At 38.7% G+C, this 15,928-nt stretch overlaps 2 protein-coding genes across 2 annotated transcripts; one reads left to right on the top strand and one right to left on the bottom strand.

Moving 5' to 3' along the window:
• Nucleotides 1–664: 664 nt before the first annotated feature.
• Nucleotides 665–9,673, top strand: LOC115796221 (RING finger protein 11-like). The gene is made up of 3 exons (XM_030752517.1): nt 665–1,290; nt 1,656–1,825; nt 7,031–9,673. Exons 1-3 carry the CDS (start codon nt 1,168–1,170, stop codon nt 7,200–7,202), a joined length of 465 nt encoding a protein of 154 aa, XP_030608377.1. The 5' UTR covers nt 665–1,167; the 3' UTR covers nt 7,203–9,673.
• Nucleotides 9,674–10,665: 992 nt separating this feature from the next.
• On the bottom strand, nt 10,666–15,127 carry rpe65a (retinoid isomerohydrolase RPE65 a). The gene is made up of 14 exons (XM_030751280.1): nt 14,992–15,127; nt 14,485–14,567; nt 14,184–14,334; nt 13,721–13,828; nt 13,407–13,548; nt 13,175–13,322; nt 12,686–12,767; nt 12,469–12,601; nt 12,253–12,392; nt 12,010–12,139; nt 11,797–11,911; nt 11,346–11,440; nt 11,143–11,254; nt 10,666–11,033 (listed from the first exon to the last, which is right to left on the bottom strand). The coding sequence occupies exons 1-14, from the start codon at nt 15,000–15,002 to the stop codon at nt 10,888–10,890; spliced, it is 1,596 nt and encodes a 531-aa protein (XP_030607140.1). The 5' UTR covers nt 15,003–15,127; the 3' UTR covers nt 10,666–10,887.
• Between the last annotated feature and the right edge of the window lie 801 nt (nt 15,128–15,928).

Raw genomic sequence — 15,928 nt, 5'->3', positions numbered from 1 at the left:
CTTACCTTGTAAAGTCCTGCTGAGACACCCAAATAGAACAGGTCCACTGTTCGTCTAATATGTCAGGTCAATTTTTCTGGATGGAAAAGGGTCTTTTACACCTGTATCATACTTTTTTATTATTATCAGCATATTATTATACATATTATTAGCATTAGCTTAAAATACAGTCACAACTGAAATCTCTCATCTATCAACATGTAGCGCATAGTTTAGATGGTATAGGTATACATTAAAAACACACTAGACTATTAAATTTTTATTAAAATATCTGAATAAATTGTGAAATAAAAAATCAGATTTTTCTTAAACAAACTACAGTGTTAACGTGTGGAAATTAAAAACATTATCTTGTGTATGTTAAGTAGGATTTTAACATTTATTTTCTGCTCATTATATAATTAGAATCTGCAAGGTACTTACAGGTGACATAAAACTTTATGTATTTATTTATTTATAATACTCTATGGTAATAAAGAGACTCCATTACTATAGTAATGCAATCTCTTTATTGGTGATTAACTATTGATTAGCTATTGATTACTATTGATTACTAGTGATTAACTATTAATGAACTATTAATAAATACTTTTTAATTATCGTTTATCTTTCAAAGGGGCGGGACTTCGGCTCTTTCTCCAATCAGCATGCAAAACTACAACCCACGTCATCTGAAACGGACCGATAACATGTCCGGTCTAAGGTAGAGCTAGCAAGGAAGCAAACTGTTAAATATTACTCACGAAGTTAAAAGGCGGAAATGTTTTTACATTCCGACACTCAGACAGCTGAGTGACACGGCTAAACTTACAGCTGAAGTAGATATTTTGCAGAGACTGCGAGACATACAGAGGAATGAGCGATACTTATCAAGGAAGTCGCTCAATTTGCTAGCGAAAAAGTAGCTAGCTCAGCTGCTATCCGTCGTTAGCGAGGGGAGTTCTTTGTTTTGTTTTTCAGGTGGAGGTTCGACTAAACATGAAGAGAGACTATTAGTGTTCAACTTTTACTTAGGAGTTTTATACCTATAAGCATGTAAAGAGTGTTCACGGCGGTAGACAGCTGAACAGTAAACAATTTCTGTTATAACAAACTAAACAGCCGACGGGAGCAACTTTAGCAGCGAAGATCTGATTGTTGGCGTGGCTCAGGAACGGACACGACGAAATGGGTAACTGTCTCAAGTCTCCCACAGCAGACGACATTTCTCTGTTGCATGAATCCCAGTCAGACAGAGCAAGTTTCGGAGACGGGACAGACCCGGACCTGGAGCCGCCTCCGCCCTACCAGGTGAGCAGATGCTGATTCTCAGTTTTCAAGTGTTTTATAATCCAAGGAGCGAAAATTGTGTCCGTTGTAGTTTTTGAGGATAATGTCAGCTAAGAGCCTAAATTGTAATATGGAGAAGGTCGTGTTCATAAAGGATAATCCAGTATCATGTCTGTGGTCTTTTTTAGAAGTATATTATGCATTTAATCTGAGTTAACAAAAGGCATTTAAGTCAAGAGTTGCCAAACCGGACAGCTGCTGCATTTTAAACCAACACAAAGCCTAGTTTAGTCTGACCAGTTTCTTCAGACACACAGAGTTAGTTGTCTTAAAGGGGGGAGCACATGTTTGGTCTCATGTTGTTGTTTCCCTGTGTGTGCTACCAGGAGCAGGCTCACATGCCCATGTACCATCCCACACCCAGTCAGGCTCGTCTGGTCACCCAGCTGACAGAAGAGGAGCAGATCCGCATAGCTCAGCGTATTGGCCTTATCCAGCACCTCCCTAAGGGCGTTTATGACGGAGGGCAAGACGGCTCAGAGAAAAAGATCAGAGAGTGAGCATTTTACATTTCTTGAATATGATGTGCTTACACCAAGCGAGGTTGCAGCCCACAAGGTCGCATGTTTTTCTTATCTGAGAAGTGAGTAGCCAAGCTGGTTGCTTTCCTTGGGGTACTTATGAACTAAATTTTTTGGGATTTTGGAAGTTTCACAGTATTGTTTTCTAATAGTGAATTATTCTGTCAGGAGTGTATATAATTTAAGCTATATTTTTCAATATTTTAATATCGACATAAAATAGAAGTAAAACATAAATAATAAACTTACAAATCAGACACAAGGCTATGATGTCAGTCCTTAACATGTTGCCTGTTCTGCGTAACAGGCAACTGTCATTAACTAGATGTAATGACAGTTTATGTCGCTGCTGTTTTAAAACAAAGTCGAAATCTTGATCATAAGCTTTAAAACAAACTGTTTAATTTCTGCCACAAAGTTTAGAAGAATAAATCATTCTTTAAACAACTGGTAAACTTCCTCTTTTGGTCACAAGTTATTTTGGAACATCTCCAGTGTCTTTTGTTTATCCCATTCTGTCTTTACTGTTGTTAAATGTACAGACAGAGCCCCTTCTAGCAGTTAACAGACAGTTATTATACCTGGCTGGCTAAGTAGCATTGGAATTTTGCAATAATTTGTGTTAGAAATTGTTGTTGTTGAGAAAATTGTTCTGCTATGATGTTGAAGTGAGTCAGTTTGTTGTCAATGTTTGCATCATGTTATTAGAACCTTGAACAAGAAGAATGCACAGTTAGGTCCTCAGTAGGGGTGGGATGCGTGATACTGATGTTTGATGCTGTGTTGAGCTTACAAAGTGCAAATGTTTTGTGGTTCAAAACACCTATGTTACTTAACCACAGCTAGTTGAGGTTTTGGTGCATTTCACCCCTGTTTTGACAGGTGGTTTAATGGGGATTTATGCTTCAATGGGAAATCTATGCCATAGATGCATCATAACCACAAACCCCTCTGAATCCCTACAATGTAACCTATGTTTCCTCAGAAATGTAACTACACATTGCGCAGATGCAGGCTCCAACAGTTGTAACTGGCCAGTTCAGTGCCATTAATTCCTCCTCTACATTTCTGGCTACTTTTTCACTGCAGTTTTTGAATTCATTAGTGAGAGAATAACCATTTAAAAAAGAATACCCCTCAATATAAAGAATAATAATTACAGTATCAATCTAAGGACTTAAAAATGTTAGCAAATTCCTGGAGGGAGATTGCTGGGACTATTGGAATGGACATGAGGAAGTGCACAAAGAAGCAGAAAAACCTGAGGGACAAATATGTTTGCCTTTGGAAAGAAAAAAAAAAAAACCTGACCACAACAAGGAGTTGGGACCCAGGAGGGAAAAAAAGTCCTGGGAGTTTATTTGTTTCTCTCATGGCTGGCACTGTATATACTGCACCACGCAAGGTAATTAACACATAATGCTCCACATACAACCATAACTGCCAGCAAGGATGTCGTTCACTTACATAGGATACGTCATAGGCACTGTAAAGAGTCTAAAGTCTAAATCAGGCATTACCTGTTGCTTGTAGGTTTGATTGACAGTGTGTAGAAAAAAAACCTGATGACACCTCAAACTCCCAGAAAACTTAAAAGCAGCAGTGACAACCACAACAGAGGACACAACAGTTTGTGGGATCTTTTTGCAGATCTTTAGCCAGTTTAGTGAAACCCACAGTGCGACTCCTGATGGTGCTGTAGAAGTCAAATGATACTTCACTGATGCACTTGTTCCAAGAACATATGATCCACTGGTTTGCTGGCAGGAAGATGTGTTGTATATCCACATCTTTATATGCTGGCAAAAAAAATACCAGCAGTATGTTTACTTACAACAAGTGTGCCACGTGAACAGATTATTTCCAAGGTTGGGGAGGTAACCCAAAAACAGCCGAAAAATACATTTTTGAATTAAAACCTTTTCGTATGACAAATGGAGACTTTCTTAATTCATTTTTCTCTTATTCATTTTCCATAAACAAACATTAATTCATTCACACTAAGCTAACATAGAAAAAACATCTTCCACAAAGATCATTGGCCTAGACTTAACCTACCTACACAGTAGGCAACATTAAAATCCATAAAACCTTTGTGGTAATTACTATAACCATAGCAGCCTTTTCTCAGTATATTTTATTTTATATATATAATTTTTTGTGGATCACACCGAATTATTAAGCAACTGAAAAAGCCTCCCGTATGTTAACACAACGGGGGGGAAGTGATGTTTGCTGCACTTCATTAATGTCACAGCCTGCCGTCTCTCATAATTATTGATATTCTGGTATAATAAGTAGCTTTGTTGAGAATTGTGCAACACTTGTTTGTGTTGTTTCATAGAATGGCATATCAAGATGTGATGAAACCAAAAGTGACCAGTAGGTGTCAGATTGTTTTGAAACTCCAGCACTGTTGCTTCAAACGTTTCAGTGTTTCACAAAGCCTCACTTCGCCCATCACTAGTGCTCAGTGATCCTGGTGGCCAATTAATGTAATAAATTTAAATGCCATGAAAGGCTAAAGTTTTTTCTCTTAGCAGTATTTGAACTTTTTGTATCTGAAATTACCTGTTATAACTGTAAACTAGGGATGTTGCTGGCCACTAATTTGCTAGCTGTTTAAATAAGAGGGAAAAATTTGGGCTAGTTGACTAGTCCAAAAGACAGAAACCCCTCAGAAAACATTTAAAACTGAGCACACATTAAACACTGGCCCAACAGGTATTTTTTGTTTATTTTAGGAGCTGTGTGGCACCATTAATCAGGTTCCCTTTTAATCAAATCACATTTTAAATGTTGCTTTGTGCCTTGTATGATGTTGCAAACATAGTGTCAGATTAGGTTGCAGAGTTTGGCAAACTCTAGCAAGAACTGTACATCAAAGTACAGCAGAGCCGTGCCAGTTAGCATGACTGTCAGTGCTTAACACATTTATTAGATCACCTTTTATACAAACAAGAGAGACAAATATTTTATAAATCTGTCAAAAACCTGTTTAAAGTTAAAAAATTATTTTTTAATTTTTTTTAGCAAATGACAAACTGAATTCATATTTTTATTCCCAAACATGAGCCAAAACACTGGACTTCTCTGAGAAGTCAGAAATGAATCAAGCATAATATTTAACCACCAGAACAAACTTTTCTCTTCAGGAATGCGAGCAAATAACTGCTGGCATCTTTATTTATTTTTTTTTTTAAAAAGTGCTTTACTGTTTTTTTTTATTTTTTTTTTTTTAAATACTTATGTAAAATAGTAAATTTGAAAATTCAATGATGACAATTATAGTTTTGCATAGAAAATATAATTTGATTGAAAAGCTTGGGCACCAGGGTGGCTCAGCGGATGAGCAGGCAACCACATATGCCACGTGGTGGTGCGGATGGCGCAGGCTTGAGTCTTGACCTGTTGCCATTTACTGCGTGTCTTCCCCCAACGCTCTCCTCTCACTTTCCTGTCTCTCTACACTGCAAAACTGTCAAATAAAGCTGCAAAAGGCCAAAAAAAAAAAAAAAAAGCTTGTACAAACTGAAGGATTAAATTACCAATACTGTTAATTTAGGGCAGCTGTGGCATAAACCTTACATTAGTCTAGCTAATGTGGTGGTCTAATAAATTTTAAAATAATACGCTTAGCTGACTAGCAAGGGCAGCAATGTAAAAATGTCTAGGTCACTGGTTTAATACATCCCTACTATAAACTAGACTTTTGAAAAATAAATAAATAAATAAAAACTAAATAAGACCAAAAATAAGTGGCTCCATGGTGTACTGGTTAACATATTCTTCTTACACATGAAAGATCCCCAGTTTGAGACGAGGAGGAGACGCATACAATCTAGTGCACTCCTAGCGCTGATCCCAAGCCTAAATAAATGAGGGCTATATCAGGCATCCTGCATAAGAATCAGTGCCAAGTCAAACATGTAGATCCATCTGCTGTGGTGACTCCTTGGGACATAAGGGAGCAGTCAAAAGTATGTCTGTGTAGGTTCTCAGTCATCCAGGTCATAGTAGTTTCTGAAGCTTGAAAGCTTGACTGGACTTCTTTTTCTTTCTTGAAGGCACCTCTCATCCAAAAGGCTTCTTCAGTTCTCAAACCAAATGGTGGAGAGACACAGGTATTTAAACCCCAGCTAAAAGTAGCGTTCAAAAGACTAAAAGTAAGACCGAAACTGATTTAAAACTAAACTGAAAGCAGCTGAGAGAAAATCCGCTCTGGAAACTTACAGAGACTAAAGTGAATTGAAAATAAAATGTCAAAACAAAATAAAATGAAAAGTAATTAGAAAATACTAAACTATAAAAATTTTGACAGTCGAGAAGGCATCATTGCTGACATCTGTGAGTCCTTATATTGAGGCAATGATTTTTTATTCTCTCAATAAATTCAGGCCAATTAAAGTAGTTAAATGTCCAGGGAGGTGTGTGTCAGGTTGCGATGTAGGGTTTCAGAGGGGGTTTGTAGTTATAAGGTAGATTCAACAAAGAAGTCTACATCAACTGTTAGTAGTACACACATAATGGTGAAAGCTGAATGTTTTTACCATTCCTGAAATAAGTGTTTGATTCTTGGATTAGCTCGGTGTCAAAATCACTAACAGGTTTGCTAACTGATGGTTTTAGGATTGTGCTACAGAGTGAAGTGTGTGGCTGTGGTCTGTAGTGACCTATTAAGCAAACATGTCCAAATTAGCCATGTCACATTGCTTAAGTGCTATGATTTTTGTGCCTTATATAATCAGAAATTAAATATATTTGGGTTTTGGATTATTGTTCTAACAAAACAATCATAAACAGTGATGCCAATTTAAAAATGTTTTTATTTGGTTAAAATAAAAAAATCAGTTTTAATGATTGACTAGTAATTACAAAGTTGATCCACAAACTCATAAGCTGTCAATTGTTTTAGCTAGACAGATTTAAAAGGGAAACTTTTATTTTTAAAATAAGCGTTGGGTCTGTCTCGTCATAATTTACTTAAAATTGAAGATCTGCAAAGACTGACATCAAAAGCTGTAAATGGAGAGTATTTTTGCATTTTATTATTAAATGGTCAGTGATTAATTGACGTGTCCCTCTGCTACAATAATTTCAGGTTTACCCAGTTGTATTGCAGCTATAGAAAGCTGTCAGTAACTGCTGTGTTTTTAGCTCAGTATTTTATCCAATTTCAGATGCGTGATCTGTATGCTGGACTTTGTTTATGGGGACCCCATCCGGTTCTTGCCGTGTATGCACATCTACCACATGGACTGTATAGACGACTGGCTCATGAGATCCTTCACCTGCCCCTCCTGCATGGAGCCTGTGGATGCTGCCCTGCTCTCCACCTACGAGACCAACTGATTTACCACCACCCCACCTCTCCAAAATTCAATATATCACACACGACCCCTTCAGCTCCCAAAACCCAGCAGCTGCCCTCTCATAGAGTGAGAGGAGCTGAAAAAAAGTGTTGGCTGTTGTCTTGCACTTTGAAAATTTCAAAGTTCACTCACCTAAAGTTGGCCTTTCATGCCCCTGGTCTGATTCCAGATTGAGCTGGTCTTAAATATCTGTTACACAAGTCTTTAAGAAATGGGTGTCCCGGCGACCCTGCATGATTGTGTTTCTATGTTTCTGTCATGCTGAGGCACTCTCCAGCTTTGCCGCTAACAGCGAGCATGTGGCATTTGTATGTGAAAGAGCTGTTTGGTGACTGCGTTTCCACTTGAGCAGGTCTCAGTGGCGTTCTCCACATCAGTTGGCACCAGTTCACCTTCATTCATCATTGATCGTGACTTAAATGTACAATTTGGTTCACAAATTATTGATTAAAATGCTCGGAGGATTTGCTAGATATGTGTTGGATGAAATTTGAGGTTTTCTGTGGCAACAGTAAACAAGGCCTTATTGATCTGTTAAACACATTAAAATAGCCCTGCTCTTTGGAGATATGGGAACACACAGCTGACATTTACACTGTTGGTGTAGGGGAGAAACCAAACCTGTCGCTCTCCAGTTAAGCAGGATTACAAAAGAATACACTTTACAGAAATCGCCCAAAGTGTAAGAGTATACAATGGTGTACTTTATTTATATCAATTATACTTGATATGTGTCTTTAGCCATTCCTTTAAAAATATTTTGAGGAGGGTGGAAATTTTTTTTTTTTTTTTGGGTAATGATTGACCTGACGACATATTGACGCTTACAGCCAGTGTAAAGGGCTCATTTGTGTATGGGCAGGTGGATCAGTCAGTCAGAAATCAGAAGCGCTTGCACACACTTCATCTGATCCAGAGATTTGCACTTTACTCCTAGGACATTACGTGAAACCATATATTAATATATGTACCTTATAACCTTGCACTATCGATACTTCATTCCTTTATCTCCTGAGATGCAAAATTTATATAGCTAATAAAGATGTTTTCAAAGCCGTCAGTAGTCACTTATCACATTGAAGTAATCCTGAAGATGCATTTCATGAAAGTGTGGAAATCCACTTTGTTGTGCAATTTCTGATTGTTCTTTGAGGGATTTTTGTGTACATGAAGGGACAGAGGCTTGCTCAGTAAAGGAATGGTTTGACATTAAAGCTTCTTCAAATTCTTGTTGAGAGTTGATAAGATTGATTAATTTCATTAAATAGAAGTTATTGTGCTAATTTTCAGTTCCATGGTATTGTTCTTGGGCTTTTCTGGAGTAGCTTTGCCTGAGGAACATTTCAGGCCTTGCGGCAGCTCTTAGGTTTATTAGACAATCTTTGATTGGCTGCCCCTCTAAGAGGAAAGTTTTTAACCACATGTGGGGCTTGTGTGGCCGCAACTGGACCCGTCCACATGACTATATCAAAAATATCTGCTCTCGCTGACTTTATACAGATCTAAGAAAAACAGTGTTTGAAACTGAGCCTCTAGCGCAGCCTGAAGCCTGACTCACAGGGTTAACATTTACATACTCTTTATTTGAAGCTTTTCCCGTGTTTAATATGAGCACCACCATTGTAAACATATATCTATGACAGGAAGTAATGAAAAACTTCATGGGTCCATTTTAAATACACTGAGAAACAGCTATCCTGGCTCTCTCCAAAATCCAAATATCTATCCCCCTGCAGGGACATGCTGTCCAGCAAGAAACTGCACCGGCATGTTCACCATCGTTTGTTTCCATGTAAAGATTAACAAGATTTAAGTTTTTGTTCGGTGATTGTCATTGTGGTATTGTGCTCTTTGAACAGAGCCAGATGAGCTGTTCCCAGGCTTTATGCTAAGCTAATTGCATTCCCTAATCCAGCTTCATCCCTAACACAGAGACAACCTTTGTCTCTAAGAAAATAATGTTGAACTATTCCTTTAATAAAGAGGCATTGTCTGGCATAGTTGTTTAATTTTGAATCTACACAAATACAGTTTTCTGCACCAATATCGATCACATTTTTGTTTTGTTACACATTTTTTTTCTGTTTTTCCTTTTTATTTGTGGTGTTGTTCAGTGGTGGTGTTGGTGTCTCTTTCTAATATATGTTGAAAACCCACTTTATATTGAAGTTAAGTATCTAGCTGCTTGTTACACTGGTTTCAGTCTGACCGTGCAAACCTCTGTCCCAGCTGAATTTTCAGTGTGAGAGAGTTAAAACTGAGATCACGTTTTTCACTGAGCTTTCCCTTGCTGTGTTTTTCATGAATATTTCCTTATAATCTTTTTTTCCTCCTTTCTTTTTTTTGGATGGCTAACAAGCCCTTGTGTAAATAAAATAATAATAAAAAGTGAAAAATGATATGTGGTTTTGTGTAATTAATATAGAAATGGCCTCTAACTTAACCGTCTTTTCCTTTCGATCAAAAAAAAAAAAACCGCCTCTCATCTCCCCTCATCAGCCAGTGAAGTGGGCTAAATAATGGGGCAGATTTGTGGCCCTGTGATTACCAAAATAAGAGATTACAGAAAACACAAAAGCAAAAACACTCCTTTTGAGCCTTTTCATTAATGCAATCCTGCAATCTGGCAGTGGGGTGGAAAACGTGACATAATGAGTGTTCTGTGTTTTGACTGATGTAGGAACTGAGGCAAAGCCACTTTGTTTCCAACACTTGCATCAGCTGCAGAGGAAACATGAGCCGAGCAAGCATTAAATATGACATTGGAGTTAATTGCAAAAAAACAGAAGGTAAATCCATGTTTTAAGTACGATGGAATGTGGCTCCTGTGACGTTGTGTGCGAGGGCTGCACGTCCATTGTTAAGCACCTTTTAAAAAGAATACATTGCAACATGCCCTTTCCTCATATATAAGCACTGACGCAGCTAATCAGCTTTACAGTTCTGCAAGATCTGCGTGCCTTTACTTTTTTTTTTTTGGATTAGATTCATACAACTTTGACAAACACAAAAAGGACAAACATAGAAAGGTCATTTGTTCATTGACGACCACAATGAGGATTTTATGTGGCAACATATTAAAATCTCTGCTAATGTATCAAGAATTTGATGAAGGATTATTTGTATTTCTCATGTTTTCTGTATTGTCAGATCATCATTTATTTATTGAGAGAATAACTGTTTGATTTACTATCCCCTTATAAATAATGAAAAAAAAACCTTTTTGTCTCAGTAGGCAGCCATGGAGCTGCCTGAAATGAAGTGTTGTATTAAAAGTATTGAAACAGTGCAATACCATAAAATCTGAACCTCAGATTTTATGGTATTTATACTCTGTAAGTAGCAAATGATCATGTCATATAATAGATCAACACAAAACAACCGAGTATATTGATAATTATGCATTTATTTTTGCCACCTTGACCTATTTATATGAAAAATCATGTGAACAAGTCTTTTTTTTATTTTTATTTTTACCAGTACTGACAGTTCAAGCTTAGACATTTTAGTTGAGATTTATTTCATGGCTCAGAAGGCACCCACTGTCTGCAGTGGAGAAGATGCAATCACTTTCTCAAAAACAACTTGACACAATGATAAGTTTTTGTCATCGTTCTAATAATGAGTGGCAGTTGTCACAGAGAAGTGTGATCAGTCACGAATCATTAGGGTTTGTACATCCCATGAAAGGTGACAGGAATGGTGCACTCCACCTCTGCCCTGGCGACCTCAGATAGATCCTTGGCATTCAGGATGAGGAGGTACGCTGGTCTCTGGGCACCGGGAGCCGCCACAATGGTAAGCAGCACTCCTGTAGGGACAGCAAACACCGGCCTTGCTTAAGAAGTACTTCTTGAATTACAAAATAGTGATGTTAAAGCATTCTGCATGGCATTATACTTTAATTGCTGCTGACTTACCATCATCTTCATCCACAGCATCAGGAGTCTGGACAAACAGGGGCTCTGATGGGTAGGAGTCAGGCTCCTGCCATACCCAGGTCTCCTTGGTCTTCACATTCAACTTGCAGATCTACACAGAAATCAGAAAGAAAAGAAAATCAGCAAAAAGGAGTTTGTTTTCTTACACTTGTGGTCTAAAATTTGCTGCTTTACTCTCCTACCCTGTCTGGTATGAAGTGGTTGAGACCCAGTGCATAGGCGTATGTGTAATTCTTCCCTGCATACCTCTTGTAGTTAATCTGAGGAAACTCAAAAGCTACAAAACCAAAGAACAATAATAGATCAATCAGTATCAATCCATCCATCCTCTTCTTTTGATCCAATTCAGGGTTTGGGAAGGTGGTGGTGGTGGGGGTGGTGGGGGGTGGGGGGGGTGTAGCCTATCCCAGCTGTTACAGGTAGAGAGGCAGGATACACCACTGCTGTACCCAGAGAGAACCCACACAGACACGGGGAGAACAACCAAACTCCACACAGAAATGCCCCAGCCTGGATTTAAACCCAGGACCTTATTGCTGTGAAACAGCAGTGCTAACAATTGCACCACTGTTCCACCCAATCACTCAGTAAAGGTGCTAAAAATGTCTACTTGAAAAATTGTTGCATTATCACCTTGGTGAGGACTGGAGAACAGCACCTCAGGCTCCAGCCAGGTCGTCCCATCAGCGTGCATCACAGCTGTAGCTGTGGTGTACGACAGGCTGATGAGATTCTTCCCCTGCTCCTCCTACATCAAATCCGGAGCATGGAGAGAGCAACTAACATGAGGCTTTGCATCTGGGTGTGGAAGATTGTGTCACTCTGATGAAGAAGAAAGGCTCTCACCTTGTGGACATCCAGGGGAATGACATATCTGCGCACCTCTGGCTGAGGGGCGAGCATGGCTGCCTTCTTCACCTCGTCCCAGTTGGCCCTCAGGTTGGCCAACCAGAGGTAGTTGTAAACAAACTCAAAGCTACAACCGAGAAATGATCATGAGCAATAATATTGCTGTTGATCTAGGGATATTATTGCAATATTATTACAAATACGCTTAGATAGAAGAGCAAAATTGAACTCTTCAGTTACCCTTTCCAGGCACACAGGTCGAAAACAATGAACCCTTGGTCCTCGAAGGCATTGATGTGATGAAACATGCCAATGGGTGCTCCTTTAAACTTGAGATCAATGTACTCTCCTGGGTCCTTCTTGGCAATGTGGAACAGGGTCTACAAGAGAACATCAACATAGATACCATGAGATTTTAGGAAGAGCCACCAATGTGTGAGTTTCATGCATCCTTACTCCTTGGCTCTCATTGGACTCAAAGCAATCCATGTAGTTGCATCCACGGATACTCCAGGCGCTCAGGAACTTCAGCAGGTTGATTTTCACTGGAGTCTCCACAAAGACAAAGTAGTTGTCCGTCATGCCGAAACTGAGGTAGATAAAAACACAATATAAAAATCTGGACTTTATGAAGTAACACACACAGCACACACGGACTCACACATGAACACACCTGTGCACGTAGGAAGGCTTGAATCTCTGATAGCTGGGGAACTGCACCACTACCTTGGATTTTTCAATCGGATCAGATTTATCTACAAAAGAAAAGTTGTGGTATTTTAAAGGGATTACTCGCTGTTTGGAAGTCTCTGCTTGGTCCAACACTTCATAAAATGTATATGATGTTTGCTCTGACAGAAACACAACCTTTTTCATAAGTCATTTATATTTCTGCACTTTAGCCTTGCTTTCGATGTCAGAAACACACACATTGTTGTATTTTGATCCAAACCCCTGACCATATTATTTAATAATGGTTATGTCTGGAAAATATTCTAGACATAACCATTATACAGTAGATTAAGCACCATTTTATATAAATACATTTAGCTTGACTTATTTGGAAATTGAAACTTTAACCCTAATTTAACATCTATATTTTTTTGTATAACAAAAAACGTCAAGTGTTTGTGTTATTGTTGTGTGCAGGGCTGATCCAGACCTTTCTGTGTGGGTGGGATCCTGACAATATTGTAGGCCAGAGATGCTCCTTTCCCCATGCAGTTGCCAATGTTATACACAGTACCATCCCTCTCAATATGAGGGTGGGCTGTCACTCCATTAATATTGACATAGTTGCACATATCGACCTGAACAGAAAATAAAGACAAAAGTTGTAAAGGTGAAAAGATCACTTGCTCTCCCCTCACATTCAATGTATTTTATTGATGTACCTTCTTCAGAGTCTCCAGGGTATCTGTGTTTACTTTAGTGATGTAGTTGGTTTCTGTTACAGCATAATAATCCTCACCAATAGGATAGACATTCACCAAGCAATTGTCTGTGACCTCAACACCTTGGAAGTAAGTGAAAAACCTGCCAACGAAGAAAAAAGAGGAAAAGGCTACAGTCTTTACCAGCACTGTACCCAAAAAAAAGGAACCCAGAGAAAAATACTGCAAATATCTATATGTTTTCACAACTTGGATACATTTTTAATTTGCACTCTAGGGTGAAAACAATTCAAAAGTTTTCACGTGGAACCAACCTGGAGAAGATATTCTTGCAGGGATCCGGATATGCGAATGTACCAAACTCAGTAATCACCACACGCTTCTCAGTAATGGCACGCACATAAGCATCTGTCCTGATAAACCTAAATGGAGGAAAGAGTAGAAAATAATTTCATGCAAAATACATTTTCTGTCACTGAGTATCCTTAAGGCTTGTATGGCCTCTTCCATAAATGCAGCAGGTGGAGGGAATGTGCTAAACAATACACTCGCATTTGCAGGAGTGTTTCATACATGTGTTTAATATCTAAACTCTCAAGCACTCAACATAAGCAAATCAACTTGATTGGGTTAGGCAATCCATGACACTCTTATGGCAATATATCATGTTTCACTCAAACATACACAAGGCTGACTACTCAATAACGCAGAGGATCGGCATCACTGCAGTTCGAATGTGATATGTGGCATCAGGGCAGGTAGCCTGAAAAATCTTACTTCCGGTAATAGGTGACCTGGCCATTCTTGAAGTCAAATTTGTGCATGAGGGCCTGACCATCGAAGAGGTGATAGAAGGGTTCATCTCCAACCTCAAAAAGTCCGGGTCCCAAACGGAGAAGGCTCCCCTTCAAAAACGAAGGAATCCGACCTGCAGAATGAACATGGATGGATCAGAGAAAGTTTTTAGTGTACTGCGTTATAAACAAGAAAGTAAATTTCCAGAAAAGTGCAGTTGGTATGTGAATGTCAAAGAGCTATTTTCATGTAGTCTATTTCTGTCTGAAAGATGTAAACAAACCTGTGACTGTTGCAGGAATAGACTCAGACATCTCTTCACATGTCTCAAAAAGCTTCCTGTAGCCACCAGCTGGGTGCTCAAATCTGTTATCAAAAAAAGCAAAGACATCAAGAGACACTGCAGCCACGGAAATCATAGATGATGGATTTTCAGTAGGTTAAAAGGACCATATCTATTATTTCAAGTAATTCTGGCATTTCCGATGAGTCATTTCTGCAGCCATACATGATCAGGAACTTAATCTGCTGCTGACACAGCGACTCTTCAAGTTACTGTGAAAAAGTCACAGGATTAAGTTAAAGAAATGTCTGTCAAAAAAGCTAAATAATAAATTCATGAATTTCTAAAAGGCATTAAATGAATTCAGTTAACAATGATTAAATAAACATCACAGTTATCACATAACAAACCTGTTAAGTTAATCCAAATCCAGTTAAAAATACTACCCTTCTTGTTATGCAGTGTAATAATAAATATGAGATGCAGTTCAATTGATTAGAAACTGACCGGCTGACCATGGTTCCTCCTTGTTGTAGTGTTTAACACACAAAGTAAACTTTAAAGGAAACTTCTGGCCACTGGTCTGGTAACTGGAAGCCTCTGATCTCCTGCTGGATTTGGGGTATTTATTCATCTGGGCCGCCTCACAGTCAGTCTGCGCAATCTGTGCCGTAAAGCTTTGTCCCCACCACTCATGTCACATGAGGAACAAGAATCCCATTGTGCCAATATCCTCTTCTGGGTGACCCAATGGCTACCCCTCTCAACCTGGATTTATTGCAGAACATACTTACCGCAGAAAGTGATGCTTGGCAAAATAAAAGAAGAAAAAAAAAAGTTGTATTTGTGCGTGGGATTTCTTTTTCTTTTTTCAACTGTTCTGATTTTTGTGTTAAAATCAAGTCATGCTGAGTCACAGTTAGCTTATTTCAGCACTGATGAAATATGTAGGGCAACAAAACATTATGGAGAAAGACCAAGAGTCACAACTAAACATGGAAGTAATATAGAAACTGATCCCCATTTCAGGTGTTTAGCTCATTGTGCAAAACAAAAAGTCATTTTTAGTAACTTCAGGTGCTGTTTTTACAGTCATGTAAGAAAGAAAGTTTTCACAGGACTGTTCAGTTCTGTGAAATAATAGCTGTGCCCCTTCTGCTTCCATAGGAATTAAGAGGCTAAGTAGCATCCAGGTACTGCTAGTCAAATTAACTTGATTGAACTGATCATCAGCAAGTGTGAGCACCTTTATAAAAGGTTTCAGCAATTTGCTGGTCTGGAGCATTGTGGTGTGTGTTAACACAATACCACAATCTTCCCAGGAGTGGGTGTCCCAACAAATTCACCCAACGGTCAGACTGGAACTGCAAAAAAACAAAGAGCTATCTCTCAGACACTACAGGCCTCAGTTAGCATGTTAAATATTTAGGTTCATGACGGTACA

The sequence above is a fragment of the Archocentrus centrarchus genome, chromosome 17, assembly GCF_007364275.1.
Source record: "Archocentrus centrarchus isolate MPI-CPG fArcCen1 chromosome 17, fArcCen1, whole genome shotgun sequence".
NCBI classification, from domain to species: domain Eukaryota; kingdom Metazoa; phylum Chordata; class Actinopteri; order Cichliformes; family Cichlidae; genus Archocentrus; species Archocentrus centrarchus.
The sequence above is the reverse complement of the archived record's forward strand: the minus strand, read 5'-3'. Positions and strand labels throughout refer to the sequence as shown.

Bases quoted from the DNA above. Each gene is read 5' to 3' on its own strand.
- LOC115796221 (XM_030752517.1), top strand. From the start codon at position 1,168: ATGGGTAACTGTCTCAAGTCTCCCACAGCAGACGACATTTCTCTGTTG. The intron at 1,291-1,655 runs GTGAGCAGATGC...GTGTGCTACCAG, and splicing joins AGCCGCCTCCGCCCTACCAG to GAGCAGGCTCACATGCCCAT. The intron at 1,826-7,030 runs GTGAGCATTTTA...ATCCAATTTCAG, and splicing joins TCAGAGAAAAAGATCAGAGA to ATGCGTGATCTGTATGCTGG.
- rpe65a (XM_030751280.1), bottom strand. The intron at 11,441-11,796 runs GTGATAATGCAA...TTGGTTTTGTAG, and splicing joins GTTCTCCAGTCCTCACCAAG to CTTTTGAGTTTCCTCAGATT. The intron at 11,034-11,142 runs GTAAGTCAGCAG...CTGTCCCTACAG, and splicing joins TGCTGTGGATGAAGATGATG to GAGTGCTGCTTACCATTGTG.